Genomic DNA, 21068 nt, shown 5'->3' with positions numbered 1-21068 from the left:
CTGGGCCACAGCCTTGGGAACAGGTTTCAAAGGCAGAACTGAAGCTGCCACAGGAAGAACTGGGAGTGTGCACAGACTGAAGGACACAGTTACGACCACTGTCCTGCTGCTTCTGGGGGTGGGGAGAGGAAATGCTCAGCTCAGGCACATGGCAGCACGGCTGCTTGACGTGTCCCCGGGTGGCTGGGGCATGGTGCCTGCAGAACACACTGGCCCATCAGGCCAGCTGTGCTGCAGAGTGTGCTGGGGCCTCCCTGTTCCCCACCTGAAGAGCCATGTGCTCCCTGTTCTTGTCATCGTCACCATTCTTGGCTGCAGGTTGATTACGGTTTCTCATGGTGGGCTTCTGAGGTCTGCAGGGTCTGTAACGAGGCCCTGACTGCCTTCTCCAGTTCCAGATCTCGCTTGCCAAGGAGTTAGTTAGTAGCTTTATTAGGCCTCTCAACCTATCAATATTGGATTTCTTGATCCTTTCTACAGGGCCACTCACTGTGAGCCTGGTCCTGGGATGGCAGCAGAAGGGACCCAGGTGGCTGCTCACAAGAAAAATTGTCTGCATTCCTTTTAAGTAGGTGGATGAGGGACATGGGGAAGTTGGAAAGTGAATGAATGAATGCATGAACAGATGAAGGAATGGAAGAATGAATGAATGAATGAGCACACAAACCCACCGCTGGAACCCCTACATGAAGTGCCTCATGACCTGGGGAGTTGGATTTATTCAACACTCTGCACCTGCAGCTGGGGTAATAACCATGATGATGAAATAGTCTCCATCCTATATCACTGGCAGCGACATCCATGGAAAATGAACGAAGCAAGAGAGGGCAAGACTGCACAGGGACCCAAAAGTGCTGAGATGCCTTTAATTCTGCTGGTGCTGCACCAGCCTGGGACTACAGACTGTCACACTCCAGAAGGAAAGGGACTTCTACAGTGAAAAGCCAGGGCCTTCATCCCTGCCTATGTCTGTGCACAGGTGCTGCTTAGGAGAGTGAACTGGGAAAATCAGGTCGGGCATCCATGAGAAAAGTGCAGCGCATCTGAAAAAAAAAAAAATAGTTGTAACACATAAATAAAAAAAGTGTAATACACTGACAGCATTTACCATTTAGAGCAAGAAGCATTAAAAACTGAAAGAAAAAAAGAAATATAAAAGAAAAAAAAAAAGCAAAAACTGTTGCCCAGGGGCAGGGCTCCTAAAACTGTAGGCTCCACTAGGACAATGGGCAGAGTTTGCTGAATCCCCCAACCTGAGCCTGGGGCTCCTGAGGCCACCTTCTGCCTCCATTGGGGGAGCTGGGAACCCTCCTTCTCCCAGGATCACCTCCTGATGCCACTACTAAGCCTCATCCCAAAGGCTTCCTTGACATTACTTTTCATTCTTAGTAAATTGTGATGCTTTAAGGTTGATTTTATTATCAAACCTTTCTCTCTCCTGCACCTTCTTGCAACAAGCATTTGTGAGTGTCTTCATCATCGTGTTTTTTCACAAATTGAGCAACCCATCTCCAAGTCCATTAAAAACATCATCATCCATGTCTGTAAGAAGAAATTATATAAACAGCTGCTAAATATTTGCTTTTCATAAATGAAAAAAAAATAGTCACAGAACCAAGTAGAAAAGTGGACAAATACTGGAATATGCATGTGCATATAAATAAGGCTATAATATCGTATACCTACTTCTCTGTAGGTCAGCAGAAAAATGTCCATAAGTGCACCTAAAACATGCACTGGAAGCCTCCCTGCAGCACTCTTCCCAGTGGCTGACACCAGGTGGTCACACGGACAGGGCAATGAATATATAGGGGTGACACATTCACAGGATCTGGTTCTGCACAGCAATGAACCCGCACATGCTACAACCACAGCTGACAATAGGATGACTCTGAAGCCTGCGCCTGAGCAGCATTAGCCAGACACAGAGGGCACATGCTGAATGGTTCTCTTACATAAAGCAGGAAAATGGGTAAGACCAATGCCCATGATTAAAAATCAGAGCAGCCCAATCCCTTTGGGGGATAGATCTAGTGCTCATCTAGCAAACATTCATTGAGGTGGATATATGTGCCCAAATCTGCTGTGTATGTTGTGTAAGCTTCTATACGAAGTTATTAAACATTATTTTCTTTTCTTTATAAGGAAGTCCAGGAAAACCCAGGAGGCACCCACACGTTAGAGAAAACTAATTCAGCCAGGAAGTCTGTGCAGGCTGGAACATAAGTCCCACTGGACTGACCTAGAAATTGCCTAAAAGGCTCACTCAGGGGCTCAGAAATCCAAGCAGGTGACAATGATGCCCACTCATGCCCCAACACACTCACACACTCATTCCTTGACACTTACCAACACACTCACACACTGCCCTGACACACACCAACAGTTACACACTCATGCTTGACACACACCGACAACACACACACACCCTCATGCCCCAACACAAACAGCACATTCTCACACACACTTATGCTCGAAATACACCAACTCCCCCCCCAACACACACACAAACACACTCATGCGTCCACACATGTCCCGCCCCTCCGTGCACGGTCCTGGACCCTGAGCTAGGCCGGGGCTCTGTGCCTGGGGTGGCGGCAGTAGGGGCATCGGTGCCGCAGGGCTCCCGCGGCCTCCCAGGGTCAGATGCTGAGGATGCAGCCCGAGGACAAGGCGGAGGGTCCAGGTCCCGAGCAAAGACGGAGGCGGCCGTGCCTGTGCCGAGGGGAGTCCACAGCGCCGCGGCTTCAGGCGTGTGGAGCACACGCGGGACCCTCCACCTCAGTCCTGCTGACACGGACGGGCTCGGGGCTCTTCGTCCGAGGACAGCCCTGGCAGGGACTGTCACTCAGCTTTTGCGGGGCTCGCCCAGCCTGCAGTACCCTTCTCTTCCATGTTGTCGTCGTTGAACCGAGCCACCGCAAACGACACAGACGCCACAAAATAATCCAAGTTCTTACTTATGTCTTTAAGTTCTTTTTGAATGGCGCTGACGTGAGTCCCCAGCACGAGGAGCCCCAGGAGCAGGGCCGCCTGCCGCAGCACGCCTGTCCTGGGGGACGCACGGCGGAGGGCTGGTGGCGCGGCTGCTGCTGGCGCTCGTCCCCGCTGCCGCCCCCACGCAGCCCGGCCACCCCCAGCGGCTGCCGGCCGCCCCCCTGCGACAGGCACCTGGTCTCCTCCACTCCTCCGCCTTGTCCCTCCGTCATTCTCGAACAGAAGGTAGAGCAGGAGGCCACATTTCCACCCCCTGGTCACAGGAGCCCTGACCCTGCGCGCTCCAGGGCTGCTCCCTCCTGCAGCTGCGAGCACCCGGCTTACCCTCACGCGGGGCAGGCAAGGACAAGGACGGCCGGCTGGGGTCACAGCGACTCCTGGCGAGCGGGAGGGAGCAGTTGCCGAGCTGTCCTCGACCTTGGCTGGAGCCCATGCTGCCAGCTGGGCCAGGGAAGGGCAGGGGGGCGCTGGCGGCAGCCGGGGAGGGGCAGGGTGGTCTGGAGGCCTGTCCCCTGCCCGGCCCTCCCAGGCTGATACAACCATTACTAGTTGTTCCTCACTCCTGAGCCTGTTCTCAGCATCCCTGCGACTTCTTCTTTGACTTGAGGGCTATTATAGGTGGTTTTCTAATTATCTTTTCTCCTATCATCGCCTAATCAAACATAAGTCAAACTCCTAATCCACATAGTCAAAGAACATCCATCCATTCTGTTATTTCTCTTCTTTGAAAATTGGTTTTTTTGTGGGGTTTTTTGGGTCCGGAATATGACCGATATGTCATATGCTCTTGAAAAGAATGTGTTTTCTTCATTTTTAAGTGGAGAGTTAGATATCTGTATATCTCAGTAAGGCCATTTTGTTCAAACTTTTAATATTTTATTCTTTTTTATTTTGTCTGGTTTTATTGAGTTTTGTATGGTTGAATTTTGGTTTCCTGTGGGGTATGTTAAAATCTCTCACTATGATTATGATTGTGAATTTATCCATTCTTTTTTTCTCTATGTATTTTGAGACTATGTCATGAGTGTTTGCACAAATAGAGCCGTTACAGCCATCTGCTTGGTGGCTGGCCATCTTATCATTATGAAATGTATCTCTTTATCCTGAGTAATACCTCTTGCTCCAAAGACTTTGATGTCAGAGTAGCGACAGCTGCAGTATATTTGAGTATTTTGATTAGTATTATTACAATATATCTTTATTCATATTTTTGCTCTTAAATGATATCATAATCATTATGGGTCTTTGTGAGCAGCAAATGCTTTTTAAAATGAGTCTAAGAGTCTTGCCTTTGGAGCATTTGTCTCATTTACAATTACTCATATTACTGGTTATTGATAACCAATATTGCCGTTACTGATCTATTTGGGTTCAAATCTACCATATCACTATTTGTTTTCTGTTCATCTCATCTGTCTCTGTTCTTTCTTTTCTTGTTTTGGATTATTCATGATCTTTTTAATATTACATTTTTTCCCCTTAGTGGCTTTTAGTTACCCCTTCTTTTACCCTTCTTTTACTGGTAACTTTAGTGATTGTCACAAGCATCACCAACTGAGTCTACTGTATATCAGCACGCTCACCATGTCGAGGATGGTGGGAAAACCTTAGGATAGTATAACTCCTTTGCCCTCTTCTACCATCCATGTTACTGTTGTTGCATATTTGAGTTCTCCATGTCTGAAAGCCCATAAAACAGTGTTATTATTGCTCTGTATATCCACTTTCCATTGGTTTCACCAACATGTTCATGCTTCCGCTGTGTGTCATTCCTTCAACATGCCTGTGCTTTCATCTGGGATCATTTCCCTCCCCCAAAAGAAATCTCCCTGGTATTTATTTTTGGTTGGATCTTGTTGACACATCTCCTAGCTTTTTCCAAAGCTGCTGTCTCACTAAACAATTCTACTTCTATGGGAGCCCCTGTCCTAGGGGTTCGGCCAAGTCTCCCTCCTTCCTCCTCTGGATGCCCCCCAAGCATTGCTAATATATGGATTTTAAGACTATAAATTTGCCTCTAAGCCCTGCTTCAGCTGCTTCCCAGAAGTTTTCGTATGTCTGTAATAGTCTGTTTCTATTACTTATAACAAAATATTTGAAACTGAGTAATTTAGAAAGAAAATGAAACTGATGGCTTACAATTTCAGAGGCTAGGAAGTCCAAAGTCCAGGGAACACATCTGGTCAGGGTTTTCTTTGGTGGTGGCTTTATAGCAAGGCACAGGTCTCACATGGTAGGAAATGCCACAGCAGAGAGAGAGACTCTCGTGTGTTCTTCTTTTAAAGCCCTCAGAACCATGACCCTGACCATCATTATTAACCCATTTTCTACTGCATAATCCTACAGTCTAATCACCTCTTCAAGGTCCCACCTTTCAATTACCGTAATAGGACTTCCCACGTCTTCACATGGTCACAGTAGGGGCCAAGCCTCCAACACATTAAACTTTTGGGGAGATGCAATTCAATCCATAATAATGTCATATGTTTATTATCTTTCAATTCAAAGGATTTTTCTTATTTCCTTTATAATTTCTTCCTTAACCATGGATTATTTAGAAATACATTGTTAAGTTTGCAGGCAGCTAGAGGTTTTCAAGTTATGTTTTTATTAGAGTTGTCTACTGTGAACAAAGACTGTACTCTGAGCCATTTCCATCTTTAGAAATTTTTGAGATTTCTTTTTTTGATTTTCTGAAGATATTTTTATTTTGCCTTCATTTTTTCAAATCACGTTATCTGAAAAAAAAAAAAAATGCTTGTATCCAGAAAATATAAATAACACTCAACATTTAAAAAAAAAAAAAAAAAAAAAGACCTAATTAATAAAGGGGCAAAAGACACAAACAGACATTTTATCAAAGATGTACAATTAGCAAATAAACACATGATAAGATCGTTAGTCATTAGGGAATAAACTCTGCATCATTAACCATTAGGGAAATGCTATTAAAACCATGATGAGATATGACTACACACAGCTAAAATAAAAAATGGTGAAAACACCAAATGCTGGTGAGGCTGTAGAGAAACTGAATTGCTCAGACATTGCCAGTCATAATGCAAAATGAAACAGCCACCAGGGAAAAGTTTGGTGATTTCTCAAAAAGTTAAGCACAAGCTTATCATATGACCCAACAATCCTACTCTTAGATATTTATCCTAGAGAAATAAAAACTTATGCTCACACAAAAACCTGTGCACAAATATTTATACCATCTATGTTAATTATTGCCTAAAACTGGAAATAATCCAAACATGCTTCCGTGGGTGAAGGCGGAACATCCCTACAATGGCATACTACTCAGCAGTTACAAGGAGTGGACTATTGATATATGAGCAGCAACACAGGTGAATCTCAAAGACGTTATGCTGAGGGAAAGAAACCAATCTCAAAGGTTACATACTGGATGAATTCATTTATATAGCATCTGGAAAAGGCAAAATTTACATTTCAGGTTGGGTCTGGGGAGCCCAATAGCTGGCGTCTACCCACCCTATCCTCTAAACAGGTTCTTGACTCTGCCACAGGAAAGAATTCAAAGGCAGAGTCACAGTAGAAAGTGAGAACGAGTTTAATATAACAGATAAGAAATACAGGTTCTGCAGAGAGCACGCGGCCTAGCTCCAGAGACTGAGCAGGGCCCACATCAAGTTTAACACAAAGTAAGAAATATGTACTTAAAGCTCAGTACAGATGCAGGCTGCCTCAAAAGAGTGAGCAGCGTTTGCTGAAAGTAAGTTCAATACAAAATAAACACACTTCAGCCAGTAAAGTGTATGTAAGCTGCCTTCAGGAAAATGAGCAATAACCCCACCTTGGGTTGGGCTTCCGCTTTTAGAATTTCTCTATCTAATGAATATTCAGTCACGGGAGGGATCCCAGTTATGTAACGTTGAGTCGTGCACATGCTCAGTTGGTCTCTTCTGGAACATGTTCATTGGTCAGACCCTATCACATGCACCAGGCACATTCAGGAATATTCTGTGCTCTCTATTCAGCATGTCCAGCCACTGGATTTGCATGAGACAGTCTCTTGTGGTCTCATTTTCCCCATGTCGGTGCTGAAAATAGGTCTAACTGGCAACAGTAACTTTCCTTTAGGGGAGAACTCAGAGGTGGGGGCCTGAATCCTTGGGGAACGGCTTATTACCCAGAAGCATATCCTGAAACCTGAGTCCAGGGAAACTGAGCACCTCCTATATTAAAACCACAGTGACAGAAAACAAGTCAGTTGTTGCAAGAGGATGGGTTGGAAGAGCAAATGACTGCAAACACACACCACTAAGAACTTTCTCTGTAGTGATGTAACCATTGTGTATCTTGGTTGTGGTGTTGGTAACATGAATCTATAAATGTGTTGATTCATAAAACTGTACACCAGAAAGTCAGTTTCGTTAGATATTAACCTAAAAATTAAAAAAATGAAAATAAAAACCCCTGCAGTTGCCCAAACTAAAACACATCCATCCTACAATTCTCCTACAGGTAAACTTCAACTTTGTGTTGCTTGTTAAGAAATTGCACCTTAGAAGGTTAAATATAGAATTATCATTTGAGGGCTGACCCCGTGGCGCACTCGGGGTCAAATTATCATTTGATGCAGTAATTCCTCTCCTAGACATATACCCAAGGGAATCAAAAACATATGTCCACATGAGAAGTTGCACATGATTGTTCATGGCAATATTATTCATAATAGCTAAAAATTGGAAATAACCCAAATGTCCATCAACTGATAGAAAGCCCAACAGATATGGTTTATCCAAATAATGGAACATTTCTCAACCATAAAAGGAATGAAGTACCGATGCATGCTACAACATGGATGGACCTTGAAAACATTGAGAAGAGTGAATGGAGCCAGCCAAAAAAGATCCCATTGTACAATTCTATTCATATGAAATGTCCAGAATAGGGAAATCTATAGAGACAAAAGGTAGGTTACATTTTCCCTAGGGCTGCAGCAGGGGCTGGTGGGGGACAGAGTGGGAATGAAGGGTGATGGCTAAAGGATACAGTTTCTTTAGGAGATGATTAAAATGTCCTAAAATTAATTTTGGTGACTGTCTTACAGCCATGTGAATATTAAAACCCTTTGAATTGTGTACTTTCAATGGGTGAATTGCATGGTATGTAAATTATATCTCAATATAACTGTTACCAAAAAATTTGCATAAAAAAGGTGTATTTACACAATGCCATACTGTACTGCAATGAGAACGAACCGACCAAAACTACATAAAGCATAGATGAATGGCACAAATATGATGTTGAATAAAAAGAGCTACATACATAATAGGACCTACTGCATAATTTTGTTTATGTAAAGTTCAAGAACATGCAAACTAATCTCTGCTGTTAGAAATGAGAATAATGGTGACTTTTCAGGTGGGCATGACCAGCAGGGGCATGAAGGGGTCTTTGGGGAAAGATGATGTTCTGGTTCTTGATCTGGGAGCTGGTTGCATGAGTGTATTAAGTTTGTAAAACTTCTGTACATTTATGATTTGTGTACTTTTTTGTGGGCATGTTATATTGCAATAGAACATTTATAAAACATTAAAAAATAGGAGAGGATGTATTATTTTCTTATTGCTGCTGTAACATTACCACAAACTTAGAGACTTAAAACAGATAAATTTATTATCTGGAGGTCAGAAGTCCAGTATGGTTTTCACTGGGCTAAAATCAAGGTGTCAGCAGGGCTGCATTCCTTCTGTAGGCTCTAGGGGAGGATTCTTTTTCTTGGATTTCTCATCTTTGAGAGGCCTTTTGCATTCCTTGGCCTGTGGTGCTGTCCTCCATCACCAAGGCCAGCCTGTGGCATTTGTCACTCTTTGTGTTCCTGTTGTCTCAGCTCCTTTCACTACCTTCTCATCCCTGCCGCCCTCTTATAAGGACCTTTGCCATTAAATTGGGCCCACCCAGCTTATCCAAGATAACCTCACCATCTCTAGATCCTTAACGTAATCACACCTGCAAAGACCCTTTGCTAGGTAAGGTACCACATTCACAAGTTCTGAGGCTTACCATACGGAAATTGCTGGGGGAACCATGATTCATCCTATCGCAGAGAGAAATAAAAGTTCACAAACCCATTCAGAAAAAAATTCCAGAAAGCCCTCCAGCACAACCAGGTCAAAACAGAGATTTCCAAGAAAAGAGAACGCAAAAATGAGACAGTGTGGAACAATAATACTATTTTATGTATACAAAGCATATAATTAAATCTAAGTGAATAAAAGTACTGTAGCTCAGATATTTTAATGTATTGAGAATTCTTGAATAAAAGAAACATTCTATAAATAAAAATGAATCAAAAGTTTGAAACCAAAATTTGTTCAACTATCTCATAAAAATTCTGGATTTGGATGGAAGAGAGATGGAGAAAGGGATGAATAAAATCATCCCTCACAGTTCATCCTGGGGGACAGAAGAACAGGGAAATGAAGTAGGTATAAAGAGTTCATCGTTTGGGAGATAAAGAGTGAACACATAATAGTCTTGTTCGGGACTACATGTGATTATCATTTTATTTTAATTTAGAAATAGGGAAATGTTTATTTTCATTTGTTTGGAATTAATACTCTGCTGGATTGACAAAATGTCTGCAATTCTTTAGTCCACCTGCGTCCACATCCTTTGCAATGGGACTTTGCAACTTCTCTCATTGTGAGGAGACTATTTATCTCTACAATGGAATGTGCCAGAAGGATCTGCAGGCCATTTCCCAACTAAGCCCCAAGAGACCCAGAGCATTTCTACTCATGCTCTTGGAAGCCTGCCTCCACCATAGACACACACCTGGGCTAGCCTGCTGGAGCATGAGGGGCCATGTGGAGCAGAGCCAAGTCAGACCAGTAGTCCCAGCTCAGGCCCCAGACATGAGAAAGAACCCACCCAAGATCAGCAGAGCCACTACCTGACCTCCACTTACTGCAAATGAGGGAGTGCAGCCAAGATTACCCAGCCAACCTGCAGGCTCGTGGGCTCAATGTGTACATACTGTTTTAAGACACTACACTTTGGCGTGGCACGTTACACAGAAATAACTAACTCACATGCCCCATGAATACAAAATCTATGAATTAAAATGTATTGATAACCAGGTAGGAGAAGATAAAATTGTCATTAAATGCTGATGATATAATTGCAGGCATAGATAACCAAAGAAAATCATCCAAAAAACTATTTTGAACAAGTAGAGAAATCAGTGCGGTGGCTGAATAAGCAGAAAATCTACACTTTCGACAACCGGGTGGAAAATGTAATGGAATAGCCTATTTGCAATGGCAAAAAAAAATGTAATGGAAACTACCTAGGAAATAAAATTAATAAGAAATAAGCAAAATATAGATGAAGAAATATTTTAAAGACTTCTGAGAACTGTGAAAAGGACCTAAGTAAGCACGAAGAAATGATAAATGTTTGACGTGATGGGGAAACAAAGAAAGACCTAAGTAAGTCAAAAGTGTAATGCTCAATATTATAAATATTTAGTTTTCCCCAAATTGATCTGATATTTAATGTATTCCCAATTCAAAATTTCAACATGACGTTTTAGTTAGTATACAAGCCAACTTAAAAGTCTGCTTAGAAACATAAACGTGGAAGAGCCAGCACGCTTCTGTAGAAGGGGAATGAGGGGACAAGAGGTATTACACACTGTAAAGATGGTGGGGGCCATGGCCACACAGCCGCTCCTGCCTCACTCCCAGGAAACCCCCCTGACCAGCACACCAGAGGTTGGGCAGAATCAAGGCCAGGAAGAGAGCCAGATAGAGCGTTTGATCATGATGGATGGTCAAGTCAGTTGGTGAAAGATAATTATTCAGTAAATGTGGCTGATACGACCAGACAGCCATCTGCCAAGCAAATAAATGCACAGTTCACTCCCCAGTCATTCCTTCCACCAACACAAATTCCACAGGGGGCCAACAGGTACAAGGGCCACTTCTGAACACTACTCTGACCGTCAGGACAACCACTGCTCTGGACCCTCTGGACCTTGAGGACACATCTGGGGAACCTTGGCTATGTTGGGTGAGGGCACTGGACTACCCCGTTAGGGAGAGCACTTGGGGAGTTCTGCTGAGGGTAGCTCTTGTGCCTTGCAGGCTGCAAGGCAGAACCCCATGTGTCTGTTCCCAGATTGGCACGATGCCTTTGAGGTGCTTACGAGGGATGTGGGGAGCAACAGGCTTGAGGAAAGGGCATTCTTGTACACTGCTGGAAGGAGTATAAGCCAGGAAAGCACGAACAGAGGGACGCTATGAACGCGGTCTGTCCCTTGAGTCTGCTCCTTATTTTCTAGGCCGCTGGGAGCTGCTGGAGATTCAGTGGAGGCTGCAGTTGTGGTGACACCAGCTCTGGTGTGTGGGAAGAGGCCAGAACGGACATCACGTGAGCCATCAGGATGTCACCCGAGTCCAGATGGAGCCAAGGAAGAGCGGCTGGGAGGTGGCCATGGGAATGCAATTCAGGGGAAAAGAATTTTATTCATCATTCATTCATTTGTGTGTTCATGCATTCATTCATTTGATGTGTTTTTGAGCAATGAGTTTGTGCCAGCCCCTGGGGATGCAGCTGTGCATAAAACAAAGACCTGCCCCATGGCACTTCCATGCCAGTAGTCTTCAAGAGGTGTTCTGAAGAATGACCCAAGGGGACCAAGTGACTGTTGGGCACAAGGGATGAGCAGGAGGAGAGAAGCAAGTCTCAGCCATTCCTTCCACATCCAGAGCCGCACTAAGTGTCCGCAATAATGATTAATAACATCAATATTAACAGCAATGTCTGTGTTAGCCACAGGATCCGAATAGGAGGGAACTGGTAAGGGCTCCTCATGAGAACAGGCAGTTCCAGGGAGTTGAGAAGAGAAGCTCCTGATCACAGAACCAGCAGAAACCAGTTGAGACCAGACCCACCAGGTTCTGGGGCTAACACACTGAACTTGGAGTGAACTTTGCTCATTACAGTACTAAATGCTCCACCGGGGCAGCAGGTTACTGATCAGCGTAATGTGCGTGCATGAGCAAGTGTGGAGATGAACCGTGCCTGCGTGTGATGACCTCAGTAAACTAATGTATGTTCATGTTCACCCTCAGCGTGAGAAGCGCAACCCTCCCGTCGAGGAGATGCTACTTTGGAAGCAATCCCCACTGTTCTCCTTGCCTGTGACAAGTCATAAGCCTTCCTATCCAGACTTCTGGTCTTGGTTGCATTTGTTGATTGAGCTCACTGAGAAATGGACCCATTGAGTCCGGTAACATTTGTTGAATACTGTTTAAGCCCTTTGCCTAAATTATCTCTTTTAATTATCACATGATAACTACTTTATACCCATTTTATGAGTGAGAAGACTGAGACATATTGAATGTAAGTAACTGTCCCATAGCCACCCAAATGATAAGTGGTAGAGCCAGACATGAGCCCAGACAGTCTGACTTTCCTGTCCCAAGGGACTTAAAGTCAGGTACCAGAGGCAGACCCAGAAAGCAATAAAGGGAAGACAGTCTTGCATGATTAGATGGACACATGGCCAAAGGAGTGTCAACCACGTCAGCCTGGGCAGCGGGGTGGGCCAAGCAACCAGTGATCTCCTGGAGGAGACCACTTCTGAGCAGAGTCCCGGAAAACAAGTCTCTGTTAACAAAGTGAAGAATAGGGGGAGAATATTCATCCGACTGGAGTCCCCCCACCAAGACTGAGCTAAGGATGGGGTGCTGGAGACCTGGGCATGAGGGCAGCTAGCAGCCTGAGACCCCTGTAAATGTTGGGCCCACTTCGATGGTGAGAAGAGACCGCATGCTCTAGGGAAGGTGAAGAAGGGGAGTCCCTGGCTGAGAGCACAGCCTCTCCTCTGTGGCCAGCAATTCCAACTCCTCCGGCCCCAGACCCACAAAACAAACACAGCCAAATCAAAATCCCATGGGAACCTACAGCCTCCTTCAAGGTCTCACGGACCTTCTCTTCTGCAGAGAGTCCTAATATACATGCCTTTCTCATCCTCACCATAATTCAGTGAGATACGTTCGTGTTGCTGGAAGACGGGTACCCTGGGAAGCCACCTGACTGATTTCCCACATCTGTCCCCTCTGAGCCCAGGGAGCTGTAACAGATCTACTTGGCTGCAGAGGACAGTGTTCATGAGATGTGAAGGCTGAGGACACAAACCAAGCCTGGTTTCACTCTCAAGGAGACGCCTCCACCTGAACTACGGGGAACCATGGAGAAGCATCAACTGCAACGAGAGAACTTACAAAATCACTAGAATTAAAGAGTGGGTGAGAAATTTTAGAGACCAGCTGGTTGAGCTTCCTCAGCATGTTCACCTACCTGAGTTGGCAGTTTGGTCGCCAAGTAATATCTTCTAGCAGAGCAACTCCAAGCCTGTGGCTGCAGGAGCATTAGGCAAGTCCACGTAACCTTGAAGCTGAGAATTCAGTCTTTCTGACAGCTGGAAATTAGGATCCCTTCCATTTTGAATCTCAGCATCTCAAAATATCACACCCATAGGTGGATGTCTCTTAGCAATAAACGTATTGCTCCATGTTGCCAATGAAGAATCCGTGGTGAGGGTGGAACTGAGACTTGCATGGAAGACTGAGGGGAACTTGGTGGCTGATTTTTGGGCTTTCAAGAGACAGAATATGGACCCCCAGAGGGGTGGTGAAAGGGGAGTGAAGACAATGAGTCCTTTTGGGGCTTGAGGAGTTTTAGTTCATAGTGGACTTTCAAACAAAATTGCAGCAACCAGTTAGAAATGTAGGATCAGACATCAAAACAGGGACCTGGAATGAAGGTATATGGGGGTCACCTCTACCAAAGCATTGAATGTGGCCAAATTGTTAGTAGCTAAGAGTGTAGAAAAGGAGTTCTTAATAAAGGGTTCATGCCAAGGGGTTGGATCCAGGGGTCTATAACCACACTTAAGTTATATGCAACATTTTATGTAAATGTTACTGAATGTTAAAATGGAATTTTTACATTACACCCCTTTCTCATAGGGGATCCTTGCCTCTTCCAGAGTTCAGAATTATTAACATAGAGCAAGAGGCCAAGGTTTGGGCTTGGGGGAGAGCACTTGTATTGCAGCCAGCTGGGGAGTTGGTGGGGTGGGGGGGACAGGGTACAGAGAGAGTGACGGGAAGAAGAATTAGAGGGAAGGAATGTAGGATCAAAAGGACAGGGAGGATGTGGCTTTCTGCACATTGCCTGCCCACCCCTGCAGGGCCAGGAAGGTAAGTGGGTGGCAGGAAGTGACTGACCAAGAGAAGTCCTATGAGTGCATCCTGGTGGAGGACCAGCCACCTCCATCTCCTGGACAGGCCTCTTTGGTTCTGCCTTCTTGCCTTGTGGCCTGGGAACTGAGGGAGCTGGTCAGGTGCGCTTGAGTGATCAGGATAAAAGCAGATGGGCTGCCCACTGAGGCTGGAAAGGAACATTGCCAGATCTGCACAGCAGTCAGCGCACACGGGAGACACTCCACGATCAACTCCCAGCGGCGCTTACAAGAGGGATTCTTTTTGAGGCCCCCACCCTGCCCCCCATCCTGCCCCACCAAGTGCTGGATGCTTACATATTATTTGTAGTTTTACAACAACTCGGCAAGGGAGATGTAACACATATGTCTATGTCATGAACTCTCTAAACCAGACAATAGAAAACAAAATTTCATATTGCTCAGACCATTTTATAATAATTCTATCATATATTGAGCCCTTACCATGTGTCAGATTCTGTTTCAACTAGCAATAGTGTGAGGCTGTGAAAATCAGAGACCAAAAATAGTGGCTTAAACACACAAGAGTTTATTTTCTTCCATAAAAGAATTTCAGATGGCAACATAGGGCAGGCATTGTGACTCCAAAAAGTGAAGAGGACGCAAAGCAGCAGGTTTCTTCCATCTTTCTCTCTCCCATCCTCAGAGCTGGCTTCTGTCCTCCGGGTTTCTTCATGTTCCAAGATAGCTGCTGGAGCTCCAGCCATCAGGTCCTCATCCCAGTAGCAGAAAAGGCAGAAATGACTCCTCCCAGGTGAGTCGGCTCTTTACAGTGTGAATTCCCACATGTCTAAAACAAGAATTTCACTTATATCTTGGTCATGTGGCCACTCCCAGCTTTAAGGAAGGCTGGGAAATGCAGTCTTTATTGCAGATAGTTCCATACCCAAACAAAAAGTGCAGTTCTCTTACCGAGGAAGAAAAGAATGAGCAGGATCTGCTGCTGGCCCTTACTCAATCATCACAGCAACACACTGAGAACACCTCTGCTATCCCACTTATAGCTGCCCCAGTGTCCCAGGGGTGCAGTGGCCTAGCAGGCCTTACAGCAGGCCCCGTGATGCACAGCTTTTCACTTTTTTCCACCTTTCTGTCATGCCCCCAGACAAATTGAGAGCACCCTAGATGTACAGACAGGAGGCCAAGACAGAGCCTTTCCATAATATGCCCTCCATCAACCTCCACAGGGCTCCGAGGAGAGACCCCTGAAGTCAGTGCAGCTCACTCCTGGCGTCCCACCTCACCTTCCCACTCCTCTCCCTGCTTTGTGAGTTCTCTCAGCTGGAGAAAGGCAGAGGGGTCTTTCCTAAAATGATTTCAATGGGGAGTGAGAGTCGAGGGTACAACTGTCAGATCGCTTGTACTTCCTGTAGGAAAGGGTCTCACCCATGAAGGGGACTTCTAAGGGCAGCAGCAATGTGTGGCCTAGGAAGACATTTTGGTGATGACTCTGCTTTTTTGTTGTTTTGAAAGAATGCAAAGAAACTGTCCCCTGTGAAGGTGCAGGTGAGGGTAGGTGGTGTGTGCATGTGTTGTGAATCTGTGAGTTTCAGTGTGAGGGTGGGTGTTTACGTAGGCAGGGGTGTGAGCATATGTCTCTGTGTGTGGCATGTCGGTGTGTAGGTGTACGTCTCTATGTTCTGGAGTGAGTGTGAATATGTGGGGGGCTGTAAGTGTCTGTGAGGGAAGGCTGGCAGGGGGTTGTTAGGAAAAAGACCCTCACTTCCTTGTTACTGGCCTCCCCTGGAATGCGTGTGGAAAAACCTGGCTAATCATTAATGGAAAAACTTGAAACAGGCATCTGGCCCTTCCAGGTATCTCTTACCTGTGCTCACCTGCATCCCTTCCTGGGTTCCCACACATGGGAACCATCACTACCTGTCTCTACCTTGCATCTTTCCAGATAGCACCATAAAGTGCTTTACAGTAATAACACACAACCGCACTGAGCTGACGTTGCACTCTGCATGCCACCGGACGGGAACGCCAGCCTCCGCCACCCGCGACTGCCTCCTCCACTTGGACACCGAGGTTGGGGGCTCCTGTAGGGTCTTACCTTTAGGAGACTAGAGTTACCAGCCAGAAACTCTCTGTTCCTCATGCCTGAAAATGCACAGCCTCAGCCCTGCGTTTTCACCTCCTCTTCCTTCAAAACATCTATGAATGAGCTGCGCTCACTCTGGGGTTTGCTGACATTCAGGTGTCATCAGCTTCAGAGGTAAGACTCTCTCACTCCACACTTTTCTTCCTGGTCCTCTGATCCTCTGTGCTCTGGGGGAAGGCTGTTGCCTACACAGGCCTTCAGGAGCCAGGTGATGGGGGAGAGGCTTCCTGTGCAGACAGTCCCTCCACAGGCTCAGCTGTTCATGCTCTACTTCCTGGGACCCAATAGCCCCCGTGTCTCCATCAGTTCATGTCCCCCAGACCTTCCATGGTCCCTGCTTAGGGGAGCAGCTCAGTGGACAGAGTCCCCTGGCTTCCAGCAAGATAATGCTGGGTCCACAGGAGACGGTGTGGTGCTGAGGAAGCAGCCCCAAAAGAAGAAATGTGTGTGTGTGTGTGTGTGTGTGTGTGTGTGCACGCCTACATCTTATGCAAAAGAAAAAGAAAGTGAGAGTGAACTTGCCAATCACTGCAAAGTCCCCCCTGCCCTCCCCTCATGTTCAGCTGTGGGCAAAGTGGGAGCAGCAGGGGAGGAGAGCTGTGGGTGTCCACTACGGGCTGCTCTGAGACCCAGCCAGGGCAGGTAGGCTCAGTGTGATCCAACTGGCCCTGGGAAGCCAGGAGAGGGCTCTTAGCATTCCTTCCCAGCCAAGGGAGGATGGCCAGACCCTGGAAGGCTCCACGGCTCCTGCTGGCCATTCTGGTGGCCCTGATGGCTCATACCTACCAAACAAGGAAGAAAACCTTTATCCTGGTCCAGGAAGTGTCTGCAGTGGAAGTTTACGTGCCGGACACCTTGCAGTTTGTCACTGAGGAGTATAATAGGGAAAGTGATGATGAGTACAACTTCAGGATCCTCCGAGTCCTGAAAATCCTGAAGAAGGTCAGTGTGGCTTCCCTCCTCTCTCCTCGCCGTTCCCCTATGCCAGGGGACCGCTGGTACTCAGGGGAAGGTCCCACTCTGGTGAAATTTGGCCTCACTGAGTTTGAGGTGGGCATTTTAAGAGAAGCATAAATTCACTAGAGTGGATGAAGTTAAGTCACTTAAGACCAGGAATCAGCAAATTACATTCCAAGGGCCAAATCTGCCTGCAGTCCACTTTTGCAAGCAGTATTATAGGAACCCAGCCATACCATCTGCATATGTGTCGTCTGTGGCCGCTTGCATGTTTTGATGGTAGAGCTGAGTCATAGCAATAGAGATCATATGGCCCACAAACCCAAAATGTTTGCTCCCTAGCCCTTTGCAGAAAAAGTTTACAGACCCCTACCTCAAGCAATTAGCATCAATTGTGTTATCCAAGGACTGGGTTTGCATATGGATCATATTTCTAGGGGTTTCTTTGAACGGCAATAAGAGGCATGGGGTCAGATAGGGGACAGGGGAGCCCACCAACCTGTCCAGGACTGGGTCCTTGCCCTCGGGCACCGTGTAAGGTGATCCTGTGCACAGAAGCTACAGAGAAGGGAGCAGAGGCCATTCTATAGCTCCTTGTCACTCGCTGCCCACAGATAACAGATCACTTGGAGTATCACATCGACGTGGAGATGCAGCGGACCACCTGCAAAAAGCTGGAGACGAAGAACTGTGTCTTACAGAAAGGAGAGCTTTACAAGGTACTGGGTAAAATGCACATGAACTTAATGGGTTTTTTTCTGTGGTTTTAGGATGAGGTGGGGTAGACCTATTTGAGATTTATTCAAACTCGCTTGAAGAGAATGTGTGGATAATACCTCCCTCCTTGGAGAGGAAAAGTGAAGGTGGGAATGGCCAATGCCTTGCTCTTTTGTTGCTGGAAGGATGAGGAGGAGCTGAGGTGGCTGAGTTGCAGGCAGACTGAGCGAGGAAAGTGGCCAGTTACAGATCACATGCAGCAGCCAGCAGGACGTGGCTGGGGTGCTGGCTGAATGTCTGAATGTCAGCACGAGAACGCACAGTCACTGGGCTCCAGCCTCTATTCCTGTCACCCAGTGGTGCTTGGCAAGGGGGAGGAGGAGATGAGAAAAGGAGTTCAGAAATAATTTTGGTGATGGGGGCAGGCTGGGGACAGACTTGTGTGTGTGTGTCCTGCTGAGGAGCCACCTCCCCAAAGGCAGCTCAGCCCCTACATGCTATGTTCACACCCAGGGCTCTCATGGCTGGGGGAGGCTGGGCAGACCACCACCAGCACCATCACCACCCCAATGTGCACAGGGTGGGTCCCATGTTCCTTGAAGGTCACAAGTCCTACAAGCCCTGGAAATCTCTTTACTTCACAAAAACAGATTAAAACTAGGATGACTGTATGTCCTACCTTGCCTGGAATCATTCTGATTTATGCCTAACTTCTTAGTGTGATCATTAATAGCATCCCCTTTTGCATATATAATGCATCCTGCTTTAGTACATAAATTATATTGTCACCCTGGGTGTTCACGACACAGAAATGTGTCCATCCATGGGCTCCCTCCTCACTTTCTACATGGGTAATTCTTCAAAATCTCTGGTTCTTCCCTGCAGAAGGTCATGACATCTATGGAAAGAATAATTAAAGATAACAGTAAAGTAAAATTAAAGGAACTTTTTGACTGGGGAGATTGAATCAGTGGAGTTGATACTCTGAATTTTTCTTTAAGAGGAATGTATATGCCTAAGCCTCCCACCTCCAACTCCGGGCTTTCAAATGAAGAGCAGAAAAACAAAATCATGCTAAGAAATGATAATCAATAATATGCAAAATATGTTTCAAGTGTTGATTTTTTATTACAGAGAAGGAAATAAAAAAGAAAAGGGAAATTTGAGAGAAAATAGGGAGGAAGGAAGGAGAGAGCTAATGCAATGGATAGGTGGATGGCTGAACAAATGAAGGAGGGTCAGAAGCAAAGCTGGATGGACTGGTGGAAGGATGGAAGAATGGAAGAAGGATAAACGGATGGATCAATGGAGATGGGTGGGTGGATGGGAAAGTGAATGAAAGGATAAATGGATAGTTGGAAGGAAGGCTGGATTGGATGACTGTAAGAATGGAAGGAAGAATGAAAGGATGGATGGATGGATGGATGGATGGATGGATGGATGGATGGATGGATGGATGGATGGATGGATGGATAGGTGGATGGATGGATGGGTGGACAGATGGATGCATGGATGGAAAAATGGGTGGATGGATCCAACAGAGGCCATGTAAAGGAAGGTGTGAAGTAAAAAACACATGAGTAAAAATGAAGAGGGAAAAAAAGAATCAGTAGTCTCCATGGTGAATATGGACTGAGAAGACACTTAATTTCTGCCCATCAATCAAATCTGACCACAGACAGAAGGATGTTTTCTGGAATGATCCCAGCAGTGTTACTGTCTAGTGACTGAAACCAAAGTAAATATCACACCGTATCTGGACTGGAGGGTGGTGGGGTGGTCTCATTTTCCCCATCCTCATGTTTCACATTCTCTTCTTTCCCCCTTTTACATTGCATCTTGCATGTTGGTCTTTTTTAGATATTGTTTTTGGTTTTCTGTTTTAGCAAATCAAGTGCTACTTCTCAGTGTTTGCTATACCCTGGTTTGAAAAGTACAAAATTCTGAACAAAAACTGTACCAACAGCTAAGTGTCCTGGAGCACCTCCTGTGGTCACCGCGTCTGAGAGCACCCTGCAAGGGGCAACAGTCAGTCCTCAGTAGAGACAATAAAAGCCCTTCAACCTTTCCTCTTCATGATCTAAATATTTGCAATTCCTCACTTTCTTTTTCTTCGTCTCCAAATTCTTCAGCTCATAATGAAATAACCTGAAGGTCTTCTGGGCCATAGGAGATTTGGGGTCCGAATGAGGTGACATGAATAATTCCTGGCCTTACAGCTGACACCTGCATGACAGCAGGACTTCAATCCCATCCTCGTATCAAGCAGGTCTGTAGATTTTAAAATAAGATGAAGATAAGGAGGAGACTAAGGAGGAGCTAAGAGGCTCAGAGTAACTCAACAGAACAGGCAGGAGATTTTTGCAAGTACGGCCTGTGATGGCATCTCTGGGGGCAATAAAGAGCATACCCTTCTCCCCTAAAGTGTGAAACAAGGAGGAAGAAAAGAGCACAAAGAATTAAGAAGTATAAGGACCTTGTAAGGATTGGTAAGGACTGAGTTTGAGACACACCCTGTTTTTGTAGGCAAGTGCACTTTCTAATTCCAAACTACAGGATTAGGCCTCCTCCCCCACACACCAGCAGCACTGGGCCAAAGCAGGTCTGTCCATGAACGGATTCCTGTCCTGGAGAAGCAGAGGAAAATATATGACCCCTGTGAAAAGAGGGAGAACTGGGTGACAATGCCCAGGTCATGCTTCCCAAGTGGACCAGTCAGATTCGTTCCACCAGGAGAGGAACAGCTGAGGACAGGGAGCAGCCAGCGAGGCTGTGTTCAAGGGGCTTCCTCTCCCTGGAGGGCGCATCGGCGGTGGGGAGTCAGCATACCCCACACAACAGCTTGCCTCAGGATTGCAAACAATGTCACCAGGTACATCCCACTCTTCTTCCTCCATGTGGTCTCAGGAGGGCCGCCAGCAGCTCTCTGGGTCACTCTGTCCTCACTCACATCCACGAGGAGAGTGGAAGAGCTTGTCCCCAAGAGCTCAGACAAAGCCCTGAGGC

The 21068-nt window shown here is 46.0% G+C and overlaps 1 protein-coding gene and 1 long non-coding RNA gene across 2 annotated transcripts; one reads left to right on the top strand and one right to left on the bottom strand.

Annotated features, from left to right (window-relative positions):
* Positions 1–866: 866 nt before the first annotated feature.
* Positions 867–3299, bottom strand: LOC134391330 (uncharacterized). Its single transcript, XR_010024937.1, has 3 exons — positions 3172–3299; positions 1428–1542; positions 867–1043 (listed from the first exon to the last, which is right to left on the bottom strand). It is a non-coding gene; the product is annotated as an uncharacterized LOC134391330 (long non-coding RNA).
* A 13806-nt stretch (positions 3300–17105) lies between these two features.
* On the top strand, positions 17106–20032 carry CST11 (cystatin 11). Its single transcript, XM_063113354.1, has 3 exons — positions 17106–17330; positions 17960–18064; positions 19949–20032. The coding sequence occupies exons 1-3, from the start codon at positions 17106–17108 to the stop codon at positions 20030–20032; spliced, it is 414 nt and encodes a 137-aa protein (XP_062969424.1).
* Positions 20033–21068: the final 1036 nt, after the last annotated feature.

The sequence above is a fragment of the Cynocephalus volans genome, chromosome 11, assembly GCF_027409185.1.
Source record: "Cynocephalus volans isolate mCynVol1 chromosome 11, mCynVol1.pri, whole genome shotgun sequence".
Taxonomy (NCBI): domain Eukaryota; kingdom Metazoa; phylum Chordata; class Mammalia; order Dermoptera; family Cynocephalidae; genus Cynocephalus; species Cynocephalus volans.
This window is presented reverse-complemented; position numbering and strand designations above follow the sequence as displayed.

What these genes read in the sequence shown, in the direction of transcription:
- CST11 (XM_063113354.1), top strand. Translation starts at nt 17,106, where the DNA reads ATGGCCAGACCCTGGAAGGCTCCACGGCTCCTGCTGGCCATTCTGGTG. An exon ending in TCCTGAAAATCCTGAAGAAG is followed by an intron (nt 17,331 to 17,959) that starts GTCAGTGTGGCT and finishes CGCTGCCCACAG; the next exon opens with ATAACAGATCACTTGGAGTA. An exon ending in AGAAAGGAGAGCTTTACAAG is followed by an intron (nt 18,065 to 19,948) that starts GTACTGGGTAAA and finishes TTTCTGTTTTAG; the next exon opens with CAAATCAAGTGCTACTTCTC.